Source organism: Lingula anatina, chromosome 2, assembly GCF_051362555.1.
Source record: "Lingula anatina isolate TDL-2025a chromosome 2, LinAna3.0, whole genome shotgun sequence".
In the NCBI taxonomy this organism is placed as follows: domain Eukaryota; kingdom Metazoa; phylum Brachiopoda; class Lingulata; order Lingulida; family Lingulidae; genus Lingula; species Lingula anatina.
The window spans coordinates 3,485,565-3,505,513 of NC_141768.1; the positions used below are offsets into that span (position 1 = coordinate 3,485,565).

Below are 19,949 nucleotides of genomic sequence, written 5' to 3' on the forward strand. Positions count from 1 at the left end.
AAATCTGTGATCCCCATTATCATTATACCACACAAATTATTTTATAAAGATTCTGGAATTAGGTTTTAAAAAATTGACAGGAAAAAAAAAGTTTTGCTGCAAATGGTCAGACAGACGATTAACAATTAAATGTGTTATTGGACCTAAACAGTACTGTTATTCACTGCAGTTTCAACAGAACAAGATAAATCTTTAAAGACACAAAAAACCTGTACCAAGAAATGTGGCTTTATTAAAGCTTTTTGAAAGTTTCTCTACATCAGATCTTCACTTTGTTCAGATTCTAGAAAAGTATGCATGAAGGAACAAATAAAGCTAGTCGAAAACAGATGAGAATCTTCTCTCAGAGAATTATGACAAAATTTTGTAAATGAAATAGAAAAAAATTTAACTCGAGATCCTCCTTTCAATAAAAAGATGTCCTGTACTAAACAATTACAATTGATTTAGTACATTGTGAAAAATGCACTGCCTGATCAAATTCCTTATATAGAAATTATTTATGACATGATCAGATTCCTACAGCTGACCGCAATTGTTAATTGCAATTTTTTTGCTGGTCTTGCCACTCTGGCTGCCGAATGCCTCGATCTTGTCGACAACATCCAAGCCTTCTGTTACGGTACCAAACACAACGTGCTTGCCATCGAGCCTAAAAAATAAGACAAAACTTTAATACCAACACCACATGTTACAGGTTTATTATTGCTTGCTAATGTTTTTTTTTTTCAATCCATATAAACAAAGAACACTCAATGCTGACAAATTAGTGATGACTGTTTATCATGCAAAGCACTTGACAGCAGTGGACAATTTCTCATCTTTATCAAGTAATTTCAATTAAAAAAAAGTTTTGTAATGATTTTTTGTATTTTATGCAAGTTGTTTATAATTTCAGCAAACAGTTTTTAATCAGATCTTTCTGTCTAGCACAGCTTAAAAATATACAGACACCAATCAGAGAAAAATTAATAAAATAAACATTAAAATAATATTTACAATAAAAAATTAATCATAAAAAATATAAATAAAAGTTCATTTTCAAAACTAATATAAATATAGGATCCAGGCAGCGTCACAGATATCCAGGGAATGAGGGTTTCTGAGGTTTAGCCACTGTAATAGGTAGGCAAGTGGGAATTGATGCGATGACATAGTGGTTAAAATATATACAGACACATGAAGTGTCTGTATACAAAAATTGGACATATTTAAGCAACTTCCACAACAAGAAAGCCATGTTTATGAACTTCCTCAAAAACCAGTACTTTAAAGCATTGTATTGTATTATAACTATAATTTGGCTGTGTGAATGTAAAATTATACATAGGAAAAGCAGTCTCAAAATGCAACAATAATTAGATAATTATAAAACAAAATACTTAAATAATTGTCATGTAGTCACTGGTGATATATTATAAAGTGAGAGCAAAATAAAAAATAACAAGATAACAACAAATACACCATGTTACTAACTTGTATGTACAGTTATTAGTGAAAGCTCAAAGATAAAAGCATAACATGACGAACAGTAGTGCTAACTGTAGGGAAAAAATTCCCATGTCTTCCAAATAGTTCATATCAAACATGGTCATTGCCAACTTTTAAAAAGAAAGGTGCATATATATATATATATTCCATCACCATGCCAAAATAGTTTCAGAGTTATTAATCAAGCTGAAATGAGGCCTCATTCTGTGTTAAAAAGTAAAACATGATAATCTGCATCATACACCACAATGTAGCAAACATTTTGGGTCACATTGACGTTAAAATGTTGAGGCTTAACACAAATACCATGCAAGATGAATAACAAATACTGCCACAATTTTTATTTGGATCCTTTACTACAAAATGGGAACTTTGGTGCAGATTTCACAACATAATGAAAGGAATGACTGTATACATTTTGCCAAGAAACCCCCCCTTATATCAAGCAACATTGAGGATTTTTGGTCACTTTACCAGCCTGTCTCGACGGTACAGATGAAAAACTGGGAACCATTTGTGTTAGGTCCAGCATTGGCCATGGACAAAGTTCCTGATTGTAGACATAAAAAGACAAAATATCAATCTCTAAAGTCTATCAATTCAACGCAATCTGTTGTTAATGTCAAATAAGTTCCTTACCATGGTGTTACAACTGTGCAAATAAAAAACTGAGAACCATTTGTGTGTGGACCTGCATTAGCCATGGACAAACAACCTGAAAGTACATTGTATACCCTGAAATGGTGATTTCCTTCAAGAAACCAGTCACACTAAAATGCAGTGCATAAGTACAGTTATGGCAAATTAAAACATTTACAAGTGACAGATTAAACAGACAAATAAATAGAAATGTTTAAAAAAAATACATATACCAATGTCCTTGTTATAATTATGTAAATGCATACACATGTACATCTATGTTACCATAACATTTTAGCTTCGATAAACTAATAATGTAATTAGTTTTTTTCCAAGAAAAAGATCAACCATTTAGTGCATAACCAAAGAGATTTGCAGATTCTAGTAGTTACTGTATAATAGGCAGTGTCAAAATAGAAACAGGAAACATAAAAATTACACAGGAAAAAAAGTAAATTTGTTGTAATATATATAAAACACTACTACAAAATACTTATGCAACTCAAACAAGACCACGTGCTAAAGGATAAACCAAATTTACCCCCCCTCACCCCCCAAAAAAAGATTGAAATTGGACCTACTTCCTTTTTTTCTTGGTCATAAATTTGACTTGTTTACCTGTACCTCCAGTTCATGGAGGTCTGTCAAATTACTTAGTAATGTATTGTGCATTACTGCTGCACACCAAATAGCACAATTTTCCAAATGACAGTTAGCAAACAGGATCTAGAGATATGTATAGCAGCACAGAAGGAAAGCAGAAAATACCTGTTCAAATATCTTTTTGCGGGAAATATGAAACAATACCCTTTGGTATACCTTTGAGGTACACTATATGGTAGCATGTATTGGGTTTTAGTGTAACTGACTTGACAAGTCAACTAGCATTTTTAAACAGCACATAACATAAGATATTCTGGAATAAAAACCCCAAGCAGTCCCTGGATTCAAATTAATATTTTAAAGAACAGTAACAAGAATTTAAAAAATAAGCTAAATATATATATATATATATATATATATATATATATATATATCTATCTTGATTTTTCCTGCAGTTAACCATGCAACTGTTCTTTTGCACAAATAGAAACTCTTCCAAACACTGAAACAAAGCTTTTGAGAAAAAGTAATAAAAAAAAGTTATTAGGAATCAAATTGCACAATAAGGGCATTATCTTACATGTGATATTCATAAATATTTTAAAAAAATTATGTGACTCTCCTCGCAACCAGTTAACCTAATCCTCTAATATTTCTGTATGTTGGTAGGAAAATTCTCCTGTAATGAAATGGACATCTTTACTGAGAACCTTGAATATGTGCTAGGTGTTTGCTGTAGAGGAATTTCCAACCAGGTACTTAAAAGGTCAAACTTCGCCTGCACAAGCTTCTAAATAGTTGCTTTACCTTTGCCAGTGTGCTTCAACTGGAAGTTCTCATCTTGAAACTTCTCCCCATAAATGCTCTTGCCACCAGTTCCATTGCCATGGGTAAAATCGCCCCCTTGGAGCATGAAACCTGGAATGACCCTGTGGAATACGCACCCCTTGTACCCATACCCCTTCTCTCCAGTGCACAGGGCACGGAAGTTCTCTGAAATGAGCCATAGACTTGCATAAAAAAGACAGTATTCCTGAGCAGTTATTAATAGTTTTACTGGGATATGTGGTAGGCTTAACATAGGCTGCAGAAGAGAAATTCCTTTCATGTTTAATCTTTCATTTTTTCCAGACTTTTTTCTTTGTGAACTGTAAAAAGACTTAGATGAAAATAAAATTAATTTTATTAAGGGGCAAAAGAAATTATGCTTCACACTTAAGATAGCAAATACAATCAGTCCTAAAGGTTGGCAACAGAAACAGCAGCAAAACAAAAGGCAATTGATTTTTGCACATAATGGATAATCTTAACTGGTAATGATATTGATCTCTACATATATGTTAGGCAAGATATATAAGCTGCCTAGAAGACTTCCAATATGCCAATGAAATCAACAAACTTTAGATAACTTTCTTTGTGTATTAAAATGAACAATCACCAACATTATAAGTAAAAAGAATGAGGTGTTATACATGTTCAGCAATGAAGAAATAGATTCAGTAACCAAATTAGTAAGCATAGTAAGATAACATCAAATGACATCATTCACTTAGTAGATATGAGTAACCTTTGGGTGTGTTGCAATCCAGTCCTCTTCATAAAAATTCAGGAGTGTCAACATGTACATAATAAGTTACCGGCATTATTTTTTCTTTTTTTTTTTTGTAAACTATTTGAAAGAAAGGACTAGGTTTACAATTCTTCAATGCGATCCTTATGACTATTGGTCCTGAAGGTTTTATGTCTGTGACTGGAGGTTTAAATGTGGTAACATGTCAGTATTTGGTCTTAAAATACCTACCTGCTGTCTTTGGTACAACATCAGCGCGCAGCTAAAATGAAAAAGAAATGTAATAAATAATTGAACATTTTGCCATAATCATACATGTACTTCAAGAAGAACCAAGAGGAACAGCATTTCTCTATCAGAACAGTTCAACCTGTTATCTCAATTTTGATCACTAAATCCTGGTTGATATAAATTTATCAATGGATATCATGTCACATACCTCATTCACACTACAGTGTGGAAGTGGATAAGAAGCAAATTTGAAAAAACCCAAATATAATTTGATAATTTTAGTTCTCTTCCATCTTGAAATTCGTTGTGCACCTTGCTGCATCATTTAGCAAAAAAAGGGGGAAAAATGCTAAAATTTTTAAATATTGTACATTTGTCATGTATCCCAATTTACATTTAAATTCATCAAAATGATCCAGAATAGAGTGAGAACAAAGCACACAGACACCTCTCTAAGAGGACCCAGATTAAGTCTTTTTTTTTTGGTAGCATCAGCTAAAATATCTTCACATAAATCTTATTCCACATTGAATTATGTTTGGCTTGTAGAAAAGTAAATAAATAAGTCCATCTTAAATATGTCCAGTTGTTTCTCTTCTCATGATGTTTTTTGGAAGAGCAGGGGAATGGGGAAGGTGGCACGTACGGGTCAAGGCAAAAAAACATGGTAAAAATTAGCGACCCCGCCCTTCTAGAAATTACGTAACAATTATTAACATAAAAGTATCAGAAATAAATCAGAACTTTCATCCTCGTACTTCTCTCTACCATTTTTATTTCTTAACATTTAATCAAAGTTGTTACGACGCAGACCGGTCAAAACACTACGTCAAGGTCAAATAAAGGTCCTTTGTATGCTTGTCTGTTTGCAGTTGTCAATAAAAATAAACATTTCAAAATATTGCACTAAATGTTAAAACCTAAAAAAATTTGAAATCACAGTGCACTGCTTCATTAACACAATATCTTTTGGATACATGTAAAATCTAGAGACAATATGAAGATAACTAAAATGTAACACATTATCAGTCTTTAAAAGACCGGCCGGCAACTACCTTGGTTGTCATTAGATCTACACAAAAGAAATTAACATTTGTTGATTTCTGACAATACCTCCATGACGATCCTCCCGAGCGCATTGCCGTCGGCACTAACATCAAAGTATACCTTCGGGTTACTCATGATTACCGTGAGGACGAAATTCCAAGGCTGGACTAAAAATGAAGAGAAATGTGAACTGCCCTTCTCGAAGGATAAACCCACGTGTGACCTTCCGCATGAGCGCGACGTATTACTACGCGAATTAAATTACAATTTGTCATTTATCATGCATTAAATTGGATCCCTTACTCACAAGGATATGTCAATATAATAAATATAATAATATAACAGAAAATTAGGCTATATGAAGTATATTTAGGTATCAAACGTCATATATCTTGGATCTACTTTTTTTGAAAAAGTAGTCTCATTTTCTCAAGGAAGCTCACATGTACGAATGGGAGCTCATCCGCTTGGCGTACTATATAGCTAGAACGCTTTGCGGTCTTTGTTAACTTTGTGCAACAATTTACTTGGTGTACGTTAATTTCATTTTGGGTGACCCTCTTTAGCGTATAATCTTATCATATTTGTCATTGCAGTGGATCTGTTATCATTAATATATTATACCTAACCTTTTAAACTTAGCTAGCCTATATTTTGACGAATATTGGCGCCAAGTTGGATCTTTGTGTCCCTTTGTCTTACCTTTGTGCTCAACGGTCAGATTTACGTGACAACAGGAGCGTATTTCGGCATTTTACTTCCTCGTGTCGCTTAGTCACGTAGATCATAACGTGATCATTTTTAAATATAACTTATTTTGATTTCTTTTTTTTTTGTAGCCTACATATGGAAGTTTTCAGATGTAGCTGCACCGGTAGGGCCTAGTCACTGCCCCGAAGGGTGGGGGCAACCAAAGTGCACAACTTTGAAAATAAAAGCACGATTCTGAAAAGTTCTAGTTTTCATTAATTTTTTAATTGTCAGACTAACTGCACCAGAGATTTATAATAAGATCTGTCAAAGGTGCTCAACAAGGGCACCATATCTAATAGAACTAAACAATTAAAGGGATAATAACTCTTCGTATGAGGTCTATAGGGCCTATTTCACAATAAAAACATTGTGAATAACTCATAGAAATATAACATATTCTGTTTTACGACAAAAGCAGGAGTTATAGCTATTATTCTGATATCTGAGCTTGTCTTCAGACCACGTAACTTCCATGCTGGCTATACTCGATCTGTATAATCTCTTAAGAGATTTTAACAAAAAAAAAAAAAAAAAAAAAAAACTTTTAAGAAAAAACAGGGACTAACTTTGAATGTAGAAATGGATTCATTAACCATTGGTAAGTATGGGAAAATTGTTGTTTACTCCAGGAAAATTAATTTTTTTTGGCCAAAACGAAGAGTTATTATCAAGAAGTACTTGCATAGACCGAGAAAATGAGTGGTGTATAATGTATGCAGAGTGAAACGGGCATCTGCAGATATTGGTGATTTGTGGATGTCTGTAGAGATAACCATTTACAAACACGAGCTTAATTGGTATTTTATGAGTCACGTACTGGTGTGTAACAGATGTTATATTGGTATGGTTAACGAACCTACATGTATGAGCAGCAGGTGATTCATTAAGGAACGCAAATGTATTTAATGGGGATAGCAGGGATTATTGAAACCTTTTTTATGGCTCATTACACGTTCTAGTTTTTTCCCCCATTTAAGTTGTTCAATTGTATATATTTTTCATTTATTTTGATTGCCATCCCCTCAAATGATTCCTGATAAGCGTAAATGAGGGTCACGTACACAAGTAACGTGACAGCCTTTTCCAAGAATTATACAAGGCCCGCCCATACTATACAGTATAAATTGAGGTATAAACTGAATTATTTCGGGACAAGTTTAAAACCCACTACTATCAACGATGTTCAGAAATAAGCTAGTGGCATTTCAGAGATAGGCAAACAAGGAATCCAAGGTAAAAAAAAAATAAAAAAAAAAAAAAAACATAGATCACGTTGTTTACTTGTGGATCCAGGGTATTAGAAAGAAGTAGCGTTTTATAGGTTATCTTTCGAAAAGTTGCCCCACATTTAGAAATGGACACATATGATAACCAGACTAAAGGTTGTTTTTTTTCACTTAAATATTTTGAGGGTGGAGAGGAGATGAAGAAGGATTAAGAGGCTGTAAATACCAGCAATATAGGTTAGCGGCAAAACGGAAACCTGTAGTTTTGCTAGACAAGCAGCAAAAAACTAATTTTGAATACAGATCCTACAAGAGAAAAACGAAGTTCTACAGACCGCCCCAGTTTCTTTTACATCAGCATTTCCCACTGACGTCATGTTATACGTGAAGTCATTCAGTTGGCTTCAAGCTACCGTCTTTCGGGTTTAAAAATTGCTCCATATCCTTTTAACTGGACGGCGTCCATTCTGCAACCATGTGAAAGGAGGCACAAGCATCGCTTTGGGTGCAGAATGAATGCTCAGTGATCGGCCAGTTGTCGGCTTTAATTTTTTTACTCTCAAACGGGGCCGAACTACGGGACGCAAAAAGGACGCCGTCCAATGTAAAAGATGTACAAGCTAGTCCACCGGATATGTTTATTCTTTTTCTTCAGTGGATCTTGGTGAAGCCTTCAATGTGGCCTTTCTGCAGCACCAATATTCTAAGTTAAAACCGGAAACGAGTGGTCCCGAAGGAAAAATCATCAATTCTTTTTTTTGGGTGTGTGTGTGTGCGCGCGCGCGCAATCAAGCAAGGAACATCAATTGATTTTTTACTATATATTCACAGATGTCTCTGGCCATTTTTTAAATCAACGTCTGGACTCGAAACAGAAATAAAAAATACTGAACATGAAATTAATCCTTGGTGTTTTCCAATACAAATCTCGTACTTCAAAACAGAACAGTGACAATAAACACTGAAAAGATTGTCATACTTTTATTTATTATTGACAAACTTCTAAGGCCAATACAGCCAACAGATAACTCCCACTGTCATGGCTGTATTACCAATATTTGCATCCGTGTTGACTGAAATATATAATCCACGAAAAAAAAAAAGCAAAATAAATTTGATCCGTGACTATAGATGAATTTCAAATTTTGTTTCATTCAAAGATATGTATGATGTCAAGCAACTTCTGGTATCATTGTCTCAATGCACCTGTCATTCTTCTTAAGTGTTGTGATAAAGCAATTTCATGAACAATATTGCAGAGACGAGTGTTTGTTCCGTGGTTCAGCATGCCCTGACAAAACAGTATTTTTAAAATGTTTTAAGAAATTTGTGCCAATGCAACATAATCTTATTTTGTAAAATTTTTATATCACTTACACAGCTACAAAAAGTGTTCACATCATTGGTTTATTTAACAAGCTGTCAAATTTCTGCTTCCAAGGTACAAAAGCACAGTTTCGATTTTAGACTACATGCACAACCTGAAATAAAAATTAGAATAAATATAAAAATAAATGTCAAGAAAACTCAAAAAGATATGACATTTACAAAATTTACTTGTGAATTCAACACCAGAATGTTTAACATATGCATAAGATAACACATAAAAAACACAAACTTTAACGGTCTTAATTCTCCCATTTTAATCATTGTAAACTACTGAAAGCAGCTAAATTGGACAAATACTGGCCCCATTTTCCTCAAAAATTACCAATTATAAAAAATAGAGACTTTTTATGCTTAAAGTACATATAATTACAAGAATTAAAAGTCAAGAAGCTTTTATAAACAAAGGGTTCAATATTTACCTTTTACAATTGGCCACAGTTTGAAATTGACACAGTGCCGTTGGTCTTCCCACTATTTGACCCAAGAGCTTCCATCTTCTGCACAACATCCATGCCCTCCTCCACCTTGCCAAACACCACGTGCTTATTATCCAGCCTGTACAAGGAAAAGATACCCAATCACTAATGTGATAAATTTAAAAATTTGCATTTTGGCAGAGCACATTAGCAACCTCTATTAACAGGATATCACTGCTTCTTTGCCAAACAAAATCTAGTCAATTTTCAGTAAAAAACATAATTGGCCTGTCAGATATGGTATGAACATATGTATATGAAAGGGGACAAACAAACAGGCAAAAATATATGCACACACTGTGTCCGTAAATAATATACGTGATGAGTGGGTAATACATCCCATATTTTGGACAGTGAGCCATGTTGGACACCATGTATTAATTTTCCTGCTGTTTTTCTAATGCTAAATTTACTTGATGAGATCAAGCATAAATATATTTAAAAAAAACAGAAATTAAGTTATTATCAATATAAAAAGTAAACAAAAAATTAATTTTTTTACTTTAATAAATAAATAATAAAAAAATGTCCCCTTCCCTGTGATTCCTTCTTCAATACTATCAAATCAACAAATTACTGCTTATGTGTGATCACATATTACAATAATATTCTTCCTCAATGTATGCCAAATTGCACATTTATTTCTTGTTTAAATGGGTCACAAGACATTTAATTTTTGTGACTTACCACTCAGTCTTAACAGTTGTAATGAAAAACTGGGAACCATTGGTGTTTGGTCCTGAATTGGCCATAGACAGCACACCTGACAAAACAATTTAACAGCAGTTAAACAGTAATTCTTGTGAAAGAGACTATTCATAAGTGGATTGAAGCACTCACTCTCAACAGGCATGGCCATCGGAGATACCAACAAGGGTAGAAATGTTGCTTTCTTGGTTCCTATGGAAAACTATTGTGAGCTTGGGAAATCTTGGTCAAATCTTACTTTCCTGTAAATCATTGCTGAAGTCCAGGAAATGCAAAAACCTTTAGGAAAATAGCTATTAAAGGTCGCTTTCTGGAATAACTGGCACAAAAGCACAGGGCTCCACATAAATGACTTTCAGGGAACAAAAATCTGTAAAACAAATCATTACATCTCTTCGCGGCACCATTTGTTTATATGTGAATAGGGCTAGCCAATTTATAGTTGCCATAAATAGACACAAAACTGATGTATGTTCAGGTGAATATTGAGAAAGTGACATTATGCCGCAAGCCGATTGGATCATATTTATATACTCCAGCTATTTCAAGAGCTTGTTTTCCAAATGCCATAAATTGCGTTTTAGAGGCATTTTCAAATGTTGATTTGCTGTACATTTATGATTGAAATGATGTTTTGTCAAACTTCAGTTCATTTAAGAATAGATCCACTTTTGGGCAGATTTTTCCAGTCTGATTTTGGTCATTTTGGTTTCAAATTCTTGGCAATACATTCTTGATTACATGTGAGTCTGTTCTTCTACTACTGTGACCGTTTAACCTTGTATTTCTCAATCAGATCAGACATATGTCACTGTACAATTCTCCCTGGCTTCTGCAGTGGCAACAGAAGCATTGAAAAGCAAGGAATTCCTTAAGGGTGAAGCAGGCACACATGGTGCTGGTATGCCCTAAATAACAAGTCTGGACCCTTGTAGTATCTGTACTCAAGTCCAAACTGAAGTGTGAAACTTAATACATGTAAATGTACCATAAATTGGCATATATATTTAACATTATAATATACAAACATTTCTGCAATATGTGATATCACATACCTGGTCCTGTATGCTTATATATGAAGTTTTCATCTGCAAACTTCTTTCCATAAATACTTTTCCCTCCTGTGCCGTTGCCCATGGTAAAATCGCCACCCTGGATCATAAATTTTGGGATAATTCTGTGGAACACACAACCATTGTATCCAAAGCCTTTTTCACCAGTACACAGGGCACGGAAATTTTCTAAGAATAATTAAAATAAAATATCAGTCAGTAGTGAACACTGAAAAGTAAAGTATTTCATGCAATAAGTAATTTTTAGACACCATTCCTTTTCTGGAAAAGGATATATGAAAATATGTTGCTAAGCAAGGATCACTTGCTCTGTCAAACCCGAAAAAATAATTTATAATAAAAAATTTGCAAATTGTCAAATACACTGGTAACTGTTTGTTGCATGAAATATTAACAAACACAATTTTCACTAAATACCATAGAGTGTGTATTTCAATAATCATTTATCATCATCTGCATGCAAAATGATCATATAAGACATACCTGCTGTTTTGGGCACTTTGTCAGCAAAAAGCTGGAAAATATAATGAATATAAAATTTATTCAAATTTGTAAAGTAAATATACAGGGAAGATGTTTCAGATGTTGGGAGATCTTTAAACTTGTATTCATAGTACATATATAAAAATGCACAGGCCACTCCCTTGACGGGTTGGTCGAAACATACATTTTATGGTTTATGAAATTATGAGGCATCTGCTCCCATAGGAGTAGTTTTTCTTATCAATTAAGTGAAAAGAAAATGCCATTTGAAGCTTTTCTGGTTACAGTGGTATGTGTTAAATATGAGATATGCCAGACTACAAGTAAAAAAAATGTAAGCAGTGTTACTACTTGTACTTCTGTCTATAAAAAAAAAAACAACACCAAAATTATCAATATTATCTAGGCACATCACTCCTTTAACTTACAGTATACTCAATTACTGAAAGGGCGATTAAATTGGTAACAGCAGTATCATATATATGAGCAGCATATTAAAACCAGGAAGTAACTTTTGATGAACTTTGAACCATAATGATTTTATCGCGCTTAGAAATAGTCTAACAAGATGATACTATTAGTATCACGCCACTGTAACTCGAGTATGTATCGAAACTTGTCGCCATGATACACCATTTTCATGTCAATTAATAATGTTACCTCCATGACAATGCGCCCCAGTGGTTGCTTATTGTGCACAACATCAAAGAAAACTCTGGGATTAGCCATGACTGCTGATAATATAATAATTAGCTAAGTTATCCTCTGACTTAATTGGTCGATGAGTTAAGATGTCCGAAGCACTCGCTTCCACCGCTCAAAGAGAAAGAAACACGTGCTTTTATTCATACACTTAATTGATAATACATACGCTTGTAATTAGCGAATTTTGGGTATTTACATTCATGTAATTTCTTTATAACGTATTCGAACTTTAATAAATAAATAATGATCAGAAGGAATATTCCAATTGTTAAAAAAGCGCTGAGTGCTTTGTGTCATGACCGAACTATTTTTTCACGAACCGGCATTTTCGGCACTGTCCACACTTTTGCCTCGTTCTCGCTAAGCTTCTTTCATATGCTCAAAATGGGTTTGAGGTTAATTGACAAATCCTGGGTGGTGGCTGGTGGTGGCACATTATCTTATCTAAAGTCAGTAAATGGGACGAATGCGGAGAAAGTGGTGGAAAAGCATGTCTTTTATTCATGCGTGAAACTGCACATTTTGAACGGGGCATTACAAGTTCACTTCGTTAATTTTCTTTATTTGTGAATTTATTGAGTTATCTCATCCAGAATCCCCTCCCCAGACCAGAAATTTGGGGTCGTAGCAATGAACCTTTTATTAAAAATCCTCCGACCAATGAACCCTTTATTAAAAACCGATGAAAATGTTATTTTTCGGACCAATGAACCTTCGGACTATCGAGACACCCCCCCCTCCCCCCCCTTTACTCCCTATATCAAACTGCATCATCTGTTTATTTATTTGTGTAATTGAGTTTTTTTTTCATTATTATAAATAGTTGTTAACACCATGTACACTAGGGTTTATATCAATTAAGTTCTTCTGCTGTAGGACTTTGGGACAGATCGATACACGTGTGTGTTCTTAAAAACCCTGATGATTTACCCTATGGCCTACACGGAAGAGATATCAGCGTGCTTGCTGTCTTTTTTCAAGGAACTTGGATTGAAGTGTACTTTTGCATATATTGTAAATTTAGATGTTTAGATTGAAGAAATTCCAATAGATGGCCAATCAACAACATAACACTAGCCAGTGCTTAAAGCAGTTTTATATCATAATCCAGTCACAAGGAAAAGTGCAAGTCTTCTACGATTCATAAGGCTTGTAACTTGAAGTACCACTGTTCCACAGCCATCCCAGTTACATTATTTACAAACACAGATCTGACGATTACAGTAGTTGATTACGAGCTTCACAACATTCATGTACAAGAATAAATACAAAATAGCAGCAGCACCATTGTGTGTTCAGATGCAATCTTACTGTGTGAAAATATGGGCTCACGTTTTAACTAAAAGCACAGATCCAAAAGTTCTTCCACATACCCAAGTTTACATAAGTACAGCCACTACAACGAATTCACATTTAGACTGACAGGCATTACACAGTAATCATATTTCATTTTTAACAGCAACTTGGATGTTCCACTTCTGAATTAGAACAGTTTGCTGAGAGAGGGAGAGAGAGAGTGGAAAGTTTGCTACTTCTTCACATATAAAGCAAACTGGGACCAGCTTAATCATAAAGAAAAAAACAAACAAACAAAAAGGTCAATTGCCCACGCTTACATTCTTATGTAACACGTGCAAAACTGGAAAAAACCATGGTAAAATCCCCACATCACTTTTCTAAAGTCAACTGCATCTATAACTCCAATTTAATAAGCCACTTCACTCACATCACCCTGTGGCAGGGACAAACACATCAAAAAGCCTTTGGCGTGGCAATGAGATCAATATGAATGTTATGATTGCAGTAAAAGCCCCTTAATGTTTACATTACACCATCAAATATCAGGCTTTTCTGCAGTACGTCAATGGGACATGCTATGCCTCAACCCGCCACCGCAGGCAAGGGCTGCATGCCACAGCTAGCCTGAATGACACTACAGCTAAATTATTATCTAAAAACTACATCTCACTATGCCATTTAAGCTCACCATTGTACATTTTGAATAAACATTAATTTGATTTTCTGATCATATTTCCGTTTGTCTTGAAACAGTTTGTCATGGCATAAAAAGTGTATTTTCTTGGTGTAAGTCTGTTTTCTTACAGCTTCTTGTCCCCTTCTTCAAGCATGTTTTGCCAAGAGTCACATTTATGTCCACCTATTAACGTTTGCCAATCAAGCAACATGAAAAGCACCACATGCTCTGACATAAAAATAAACCATTTTCGAAAATTAAATACATATTGCTGAGGTTTGTTTTTCTATCAATTGTGAAAACAGGAATGGCTTTTTTTTAATGAGCAGATTCATATGTCAGTCATGTGTATAGAGATAATGTGCATCGTATATTTCACATTCAATGAGAAACGATCAATGTTTTTGTAAAACACCCACGATAAGTAATAAGTAAACTGTTCACCAGGTGGTGAAAAGAGCTTTTTATCCCCAAACTGTCCATTAAAACCATTCCGTTGAAGCATTGTGGGAATCCTGAAAACCAAAGGAGAGTTTCCTTTCACGATCTATGCATTAGAATTTGTCCATTATGTTTATTTTGCCTCTTTGTCAACCATCATCAAACTCCAAACTCCAATACCAATGCAGTGGCAATCTTCTGTGAAAGCATCCTTCTTTAAAAGTTTGACAGACATTTGCCTCGAAAACTGTGCCTCAGATATTCCCCGATGGCACCCAAATGGTCTTCTTCTGCTCAATGTCAATGGCTGACTTGATCTGGGTGGACATGTATGCCAAGCTATTGCCCCCTTGGACCATACCTGAATGAAGAGAACAAAACATGCTATTAATCCCACTGATCTGAATTTTAGGTCTTGTGTACATAAAATTAGAGTCGACTTAACGCATGCTTTACAATGATATACCTTAAAACGAAAACAAATTTAAAAGTGAAAAGTTATTGAAAATGAACTGTAGGTTAACGATACAAACGTGAAAATTTTTCACTGCATAACTGCTACTCATACCAGGACACATTTGAATATATGAGGAACTTAAAACCATAATGCTCATTTTGAAGGATAATGTTTTACCATACTTTTAAACATACTTTATAGAAATTAAGGATGGATACATCATAATTTTTAATGAAAATAATGAAATATGAACATTCAAATCATGAAGTAAGCAAAATGCTGACTTTTACAGTAAAATGAATGAGAGTATCATTTCTAAGAAAAAAAATTATTAAGCCATAAAATATCTTACTTGAAAACAAATGCCTGCAATCCTGTTCTACTTTCTGGAACTGTTCATACAGCTGCTTTGCACTTTTACTGGTCATCTTCTCTGGTAGAAATCTTGTGTCCTTCACCTCTCTGCAAGAAAAACAAAAATAATTTATCATCGAAAGCCCAAAAATCAATCAATCATTCAATTAATCAACCATTCAATAAAATACTGTATCTGCCAGCACATTCACACACGAAATCAACCAGTCCAAATGGCCACAACATTTGACTACAGCTATCATACTGCAGGCAGGTTTAGACAATCTGCATACCTCAGTTCTTTAGATGACTTGTGTTTGCAGTAAAGCACTATGGGATAGATCTGTAGGCGATGGAGTCTCTCTATGGCATGGGCGCTAACATCCAGCATGGCATGGCGATTCTGAAAGCAAACAATTTTATCCTTTACCTATATCCTATAATATGCTAAAACCAGTATTATTAAACACAACTAACATAATATTTGTAGAGGCATTCAGATACAAAAAAGTCCATTTGGAAAAAATAAGGGAGGAAACTTTCAGATGAAACTATCTTTAATTTCGTATAATTCTTATCCCTCATAACTTCCTGCTTTTTAACATTTGTAAGTTGCAAAAATGAACATCAAGGTTATCATCTGACCCAGTCCTGGTTAAAATAATTCTGTAATCAATATAATTTTACCTTTTCAACAATTTGCTTGACTGCCTCTACAGTGATGCACTCATAATGGTCGTCTTTTATACGGTAGTCCACCAACTGGCCATCAGATAATGCTTTTTCCACACTGCCTGCTAAGGCTTTCATTGGCACTGTGAGAAAGATACAAATTACTCAGGTTTCAAAAAGATGGTGGCATCAAAAAACCAGAATATTTATTTATACATATGTCAGAGCAATGAATCTGCATTAATTCTTTCTGTAAATAACAATTGAAGATTTTAAACTCCTATGCTCTGATTTTAATTTGACAATTATTCCTACATGCTTGTCGTTTCCAACAAAACTTGGCACAAAACATTGGCAAAATTGTGTCTCAAGCCTCTTTGCATGCTCTCACTGAGTTGAATTCCACTTCTTTCAAGTACTGTCTCAAGCCTCATTTCTCTTTGCATGCTTTCACTGGCTTGAATACCATTTCTATCAAATACTATCAGTTTTTTATTGTAGTCTTAACAGTGACAATTTCACACACTCAAAAAAAGTGTTTTGTTGTTGTTTTTCACAACTTACTTGATTCACAGCGACAATATTTGTCTGGGGACTCAGAAGTAAGTTTATTAATCAATGGCTCTGCCAGGGGTCCAAGGATCATAACTGGGCGACACACTTTATCTAAAAAAAGAGAGACAACAACTTTCTTTTTTTTTTTTCTGCAACATTGTGTACATAAAAAGAACTGAATTAAGATTAGATAAGTAAGATACCCTCTCCCTCCATGTCCAGCACCTGAAGAGAAGATTCAGTTTATATAAGACATGGTTTCCTTTCTTTCTTATATTGTTTATTTTAAGGCACTGGCTAAGGCTATACAAGAATAAAAATTTTCTATAAAGGTTATTAAGGCTTTAAAATAATGATCAGTTTAATAACTTTACACTAAAACCAATAAATATAATTTTAATCAAAATCATTAACTAATTATCTCTAAAACACATTAAAAATTTATAGAAAGATACTAGTAATCCTTTGTTATTTGATGTCATTCCCAATTTCTTTTTTCCAGCGTAATTGTGTTCTGGGCAATACTTACAGTCCAATCTCTCCACCCTCTGATATGTCAGCACAGTTCCATCTGCAAATATAGAAATGAGCATAGTTTATCACTTAGTAAAAATGTGTTACACTTCCCCTAAGCTAAAATGACAATGCCAGTGCTAATATGTTCTTATGAAATGTCAAAAGTAAAAGATCAAGAAGAAAAGCTCTTAACAAGCTGTACAGACAAAATCTAATGATATAATAGTAAATCTGTAAATGTTATGTGCTAGAATAGATGGGCATAAACTGAGGTAAAAATGACAATTCCAGAACCTGAAATCATTCAGCTAATTTCAGCATTCATCGTCAAATTATTTTTTCCATGGAAACTTACCATCTAAAATAGGCACCGAATCTGTATTGATGGAGACATCTGAGAAAGAGGCCAGCTCACGGCTATCCTTGGAATTATTTCTCTGGTGTTTCTTCCGACGGAAGAAACTGCGTCTCGCTGTGGCAGATCCTCGACGAGAGGAGGCATTTTTCAATTCCTCCTCTTGCAAGGATTCAGAAAGGCTCCTTTTCATGGCAAGCTCATCCTCCATTCTAAAAGAGACAACAAGGAGGGTGAATTAGCCTGGTTCTTTACTTAAATCAGGAGAAACACATGAAAGAAATTATTCCATCTGGCCAATTCCATTATCTTTGAGTATTTATAAAAACAACCGTACAATTAAATGCAGTTGCTAAAACAGAATACCCAACTTGTTTAAAAATCATAATCCTGAGAACCTTACGAAAGAGCAAAACCAATCTTACCTGTATTTGGAAGGAATGGTCCCACACTGTAATTTGTTGCCCTCGTCATCCACAAGCCATGCTTTCCATGTGCCAGGCATGCCATTGTATAAAGTGTCTTCTATGTACAGAACATCATCACGCTTAAAGCTCAGTTCCCCTTCATTTTCAGCTTGGCGATCAAACAGGGTACGGATATAAAATGAATCTCCTGGCTGGTCTCTTATTTTGTTATATCCTGTGGATAGATTATTGAACAGTTATACAAATAATGACTCACTTTGGTCAATGGTTGTTGTTAAGATACATGGAGGAATTTGCTACACAACAGTAGTCACAGTTGTAAAGGTCTAATTTCGTTACTATTCCACAAAAATATCTAAGAAGTATTTCGCTGCATAACTGTTGAATACTGATATTTATGATGTATTCAAATGTTCTGAGTTGTGGCTAATCTGCACACACTCCAAAAAACAAACAAACAAACAAACAAACAAACAAATAAATAAATTCAAGATAAAAAACTGACAAACCAGTGCCCCACTCATTTATTTATGGACATGGTAAAATGTCTTTGTTCTTCTGATGATACTTACTGACTATATCATATCTGGCTAGAATGGTCACTCTTTCAGAAGGTTTGGACAATTCATGGGCTGCTTGCTCTGCTGTGGCTGACCGGAGATCAACACCATTGAACTGAAATGACCAGATGTACCTTAACCTTAATGGTTTGTAGACTTCAGTGTCACCACATACACTAAACACAGTACTTGGTTTAACAGAGTAAAATAAAATCATTTTGATATACGTACTTCATTTTTTCCAAAAATAAATCTACCATAATAAATTAGGAGGCCAATCCCATATTATTCCACACTGCAGAGCTACAAATAATTTGGAAAGAAAAATGTGTGAGTTGCCCTCAGTGCATCAGCAAAGAACAATGACAAGATGGTGGCAACTCAATACACAGGTTTCAAAGACAGTGCATAAAAGACTGTCATTGCTGTTCAGTCAGTAAATACCTCTAGTATCTGGTCTCCACATCGTAAGCCATTTGGTCCACATGCCACACTGTCCTTCTGGACTTCGTGAACAAAGATGCCCACAGCGTTGCCCCCTATCAGGCTGATACCCAGGCTGGAGGCAGCAGACTTCTGGAGGAACACAAACCTGGGCTCCATTGGAACATGGCTGTCTTGGCTACTGGAACTATAGAGGGCGCCACAGTGAGTCACTCATTTTTGATAGTTCAAGATCAATTTATGGCAGATTTTTTGCCTGAGACAACCCGACATATTGAGCGCTGATTTGCAGCAACCTAAAGCAGCTTTTCTCAGCATATTTTACAAACATCAATAAAAACAGATTTTTACAGTAACACAAAAACACATCACATCATATAATATCAAAGCCCAGTGTGTTAAATATTATTCCATTGGAATATTCTAGCATTCGATAGGAAGATCAGTATGTAAAGATTTTGGTACACAAATTCTACTTAAAAAATTAAATATCATTGACACTATACAAGCTGTACCTCTGGTTATTTGGATTGTTTCTTGGTGAATTAGTTGGTGTAGAGGAAGTGATGGTCTCATTGCTGCCATGCTTTACCAGCTTGGGGGAGGTGGCGGGAGAGGTGGCCCTAGAGGACTGACTGGACCCACTATCTTCTCCATTGTCTTCAAATTCTGAAAGGAAGAATGATTAGGAATTTATATCATATACATCATCATCATAATAAACCACTCTATACATAGATAATATATTTAATTGGATATTGCAAAATGGACTTTTGATTCAAACATAAAATTAGCTTA

General features: G+C 34.7%; 3 protein-coding genes across 7 annotated transcripts in view; all 3 read right to left on the reverse strand.

Moving 5' to 3' along the window:
- Positions 1-212: 212 nt before the first annotated feature.
- LOC147763332 (peptidyl-prolyl cis-trans isomerase-like) lies at positions 213-5,838 on the reverse strand. Of its 2 annotated transcripts, none has more exons than XM_087007277.1 (5): positions 5,648-5,838; positions 4,535-4,565; positions 3,541-3,726; positions 2,131-2,206; positions 213-652 (listed from the first exon to the last, which is right to left on the reverse strand). In XM_087007277.1, exons 1-5 carry the CDS (start codon positions 5,714-5,716, stop codon positions 520-522), a joined length of 495 nt encoding a protein of 164 aa, XP_086863403.1. In that variant the 5' UTR covers positions 5,717-5,838; the 3' UTR covers positions 213-519. The 2 variants fall into 2 exon arrangements, with proteins under 2 accessions (XP_086863403.1, XP_086863404.1); XM_087007278.1 differs by lacking the exon at positions 2,131-2,206 and adding an exon at positions 1,966-2,041 and having other exon boundaries at positions 5,648-5,830.
- Positions 5,839-8,528: 2,690 nt separating this feature from the next.
- LOC106166136 (uncharacterized) lies at positions 8,529-12,539 on the reverse strand. Its single transcript, XM_087007279.1, has 6 exons — positions 12,350-12,539; positions 11,690-11,720; positions 11,189-11,374; positions 10,113-10,188; positions 9,369-9,504; positions 8,529-9,041 (listed from the first exon to the last, which is right to left on the reverse strand). Exons 1-5 carry the CDS (start codon positions 12,416-12,418, stop codon positions 9,372-9,374), a joined length of 495 nt encoding a protein of 164 aa, XP_086863405.1. The 5' UTR covers positions 12,419-12,539; the 3' UTR covers positions 8,529-9,041; positions 9,369-9,371.
- A 933-nt stretch (positions 12,540-13,472) lies between these two features.
- Positions 13,473-19,949, reverse strand: part of LOC106166134 (disks large homolog 5) — a 30,000-nt gene continuing 23,523 nt past the window's right edge. For all 4 annotated transcript variants that reach the window (XM_013544578.3, XM_087004277.1, XM_087004276.1 and 1 more), the window contains 11 exons: positions 19,667-19,820; positions 19,152-19,338; positions 18,720-18,822; positions 18,145-18,361; positions 17,720-17,931; positions 17,378-17,419; positions 16,858-16,959; positions 16,309-16,436; positions 15,915-16,024; positions 15,620-15,729; positions 13,473-15,171 (listed from right to left, as the gene is read on the reverse strand). In XM_013544578.3, the coding sequence (XP_013400032.2) occupies positions 15,065-15,171; positions 15,620-15,729; positions 15,915-16,024; positions 16,309-16,436; positions 16,858-16,959; positions 17,378-17,419; positions 17,720-17,931; positions 18,145-18,361; positions 18,720-18,822; positions 19,152-19,338; positions 19,667-19,820 (1,472 nt within the window). In that variant the 3' untranslated portion in view covers positions 13,473-15,064. The remainder of the gene's footprint in view (positions 15,172-15,619; positions 15,730-15,914; positions 16,025-16,308; positions 16,437-16,857; positions 16,960-17,377; positions 17,420-17,719; positions 17,932-18,144; positions 18,362-18,719; positions 18,823-19,151; positions 19,339-19,666; positions 19,821-19,949) is intronic.

Coding starts and splice junctions, on each gene's coding strand:
- LOC106166136 (XM_087007279.1), bottom strand. CDS start 12,418: ATGGCTAATCCCAGAGTTTTCTTTGATGTTGTGCACAATAAGCAACCA. Junction 11,375..11,689: donor CAAAGTGCCCAAAACAGCAG/GTATGTCTTATA, acceptor AATTATTCTTAG/AAAATTTCCGTGCCCTGTGT. Junction 9,505..10,112: donor ACAACTGTTAAGACTGAGTG/GTAAGTCACAAA, acceptor TTCCTTGTACAG/GCTGGATAATAAGCACGTGG.
- LOC147763332 (XM_087007277.1), bottom strand. CDS start 5,716: ATGAGTAACCCGAAGGTATACTTTGATGTTAGTGCCGACGGCAATGCG. Junction 2,207..3,540: donor GTTGAAGCACACTGGCAAAG/GTAAAGCAACTA, acceptor ATGTACTTTCAG/GTTGTTTGTCCATGGCTAAT. Junction 653..2,130: donor TGCACAGTTGTAACACCATG/GTAAGGAACTTA, acceptor CTTATTTTTTAG/GCTCGATGGCAAGCACGTTG.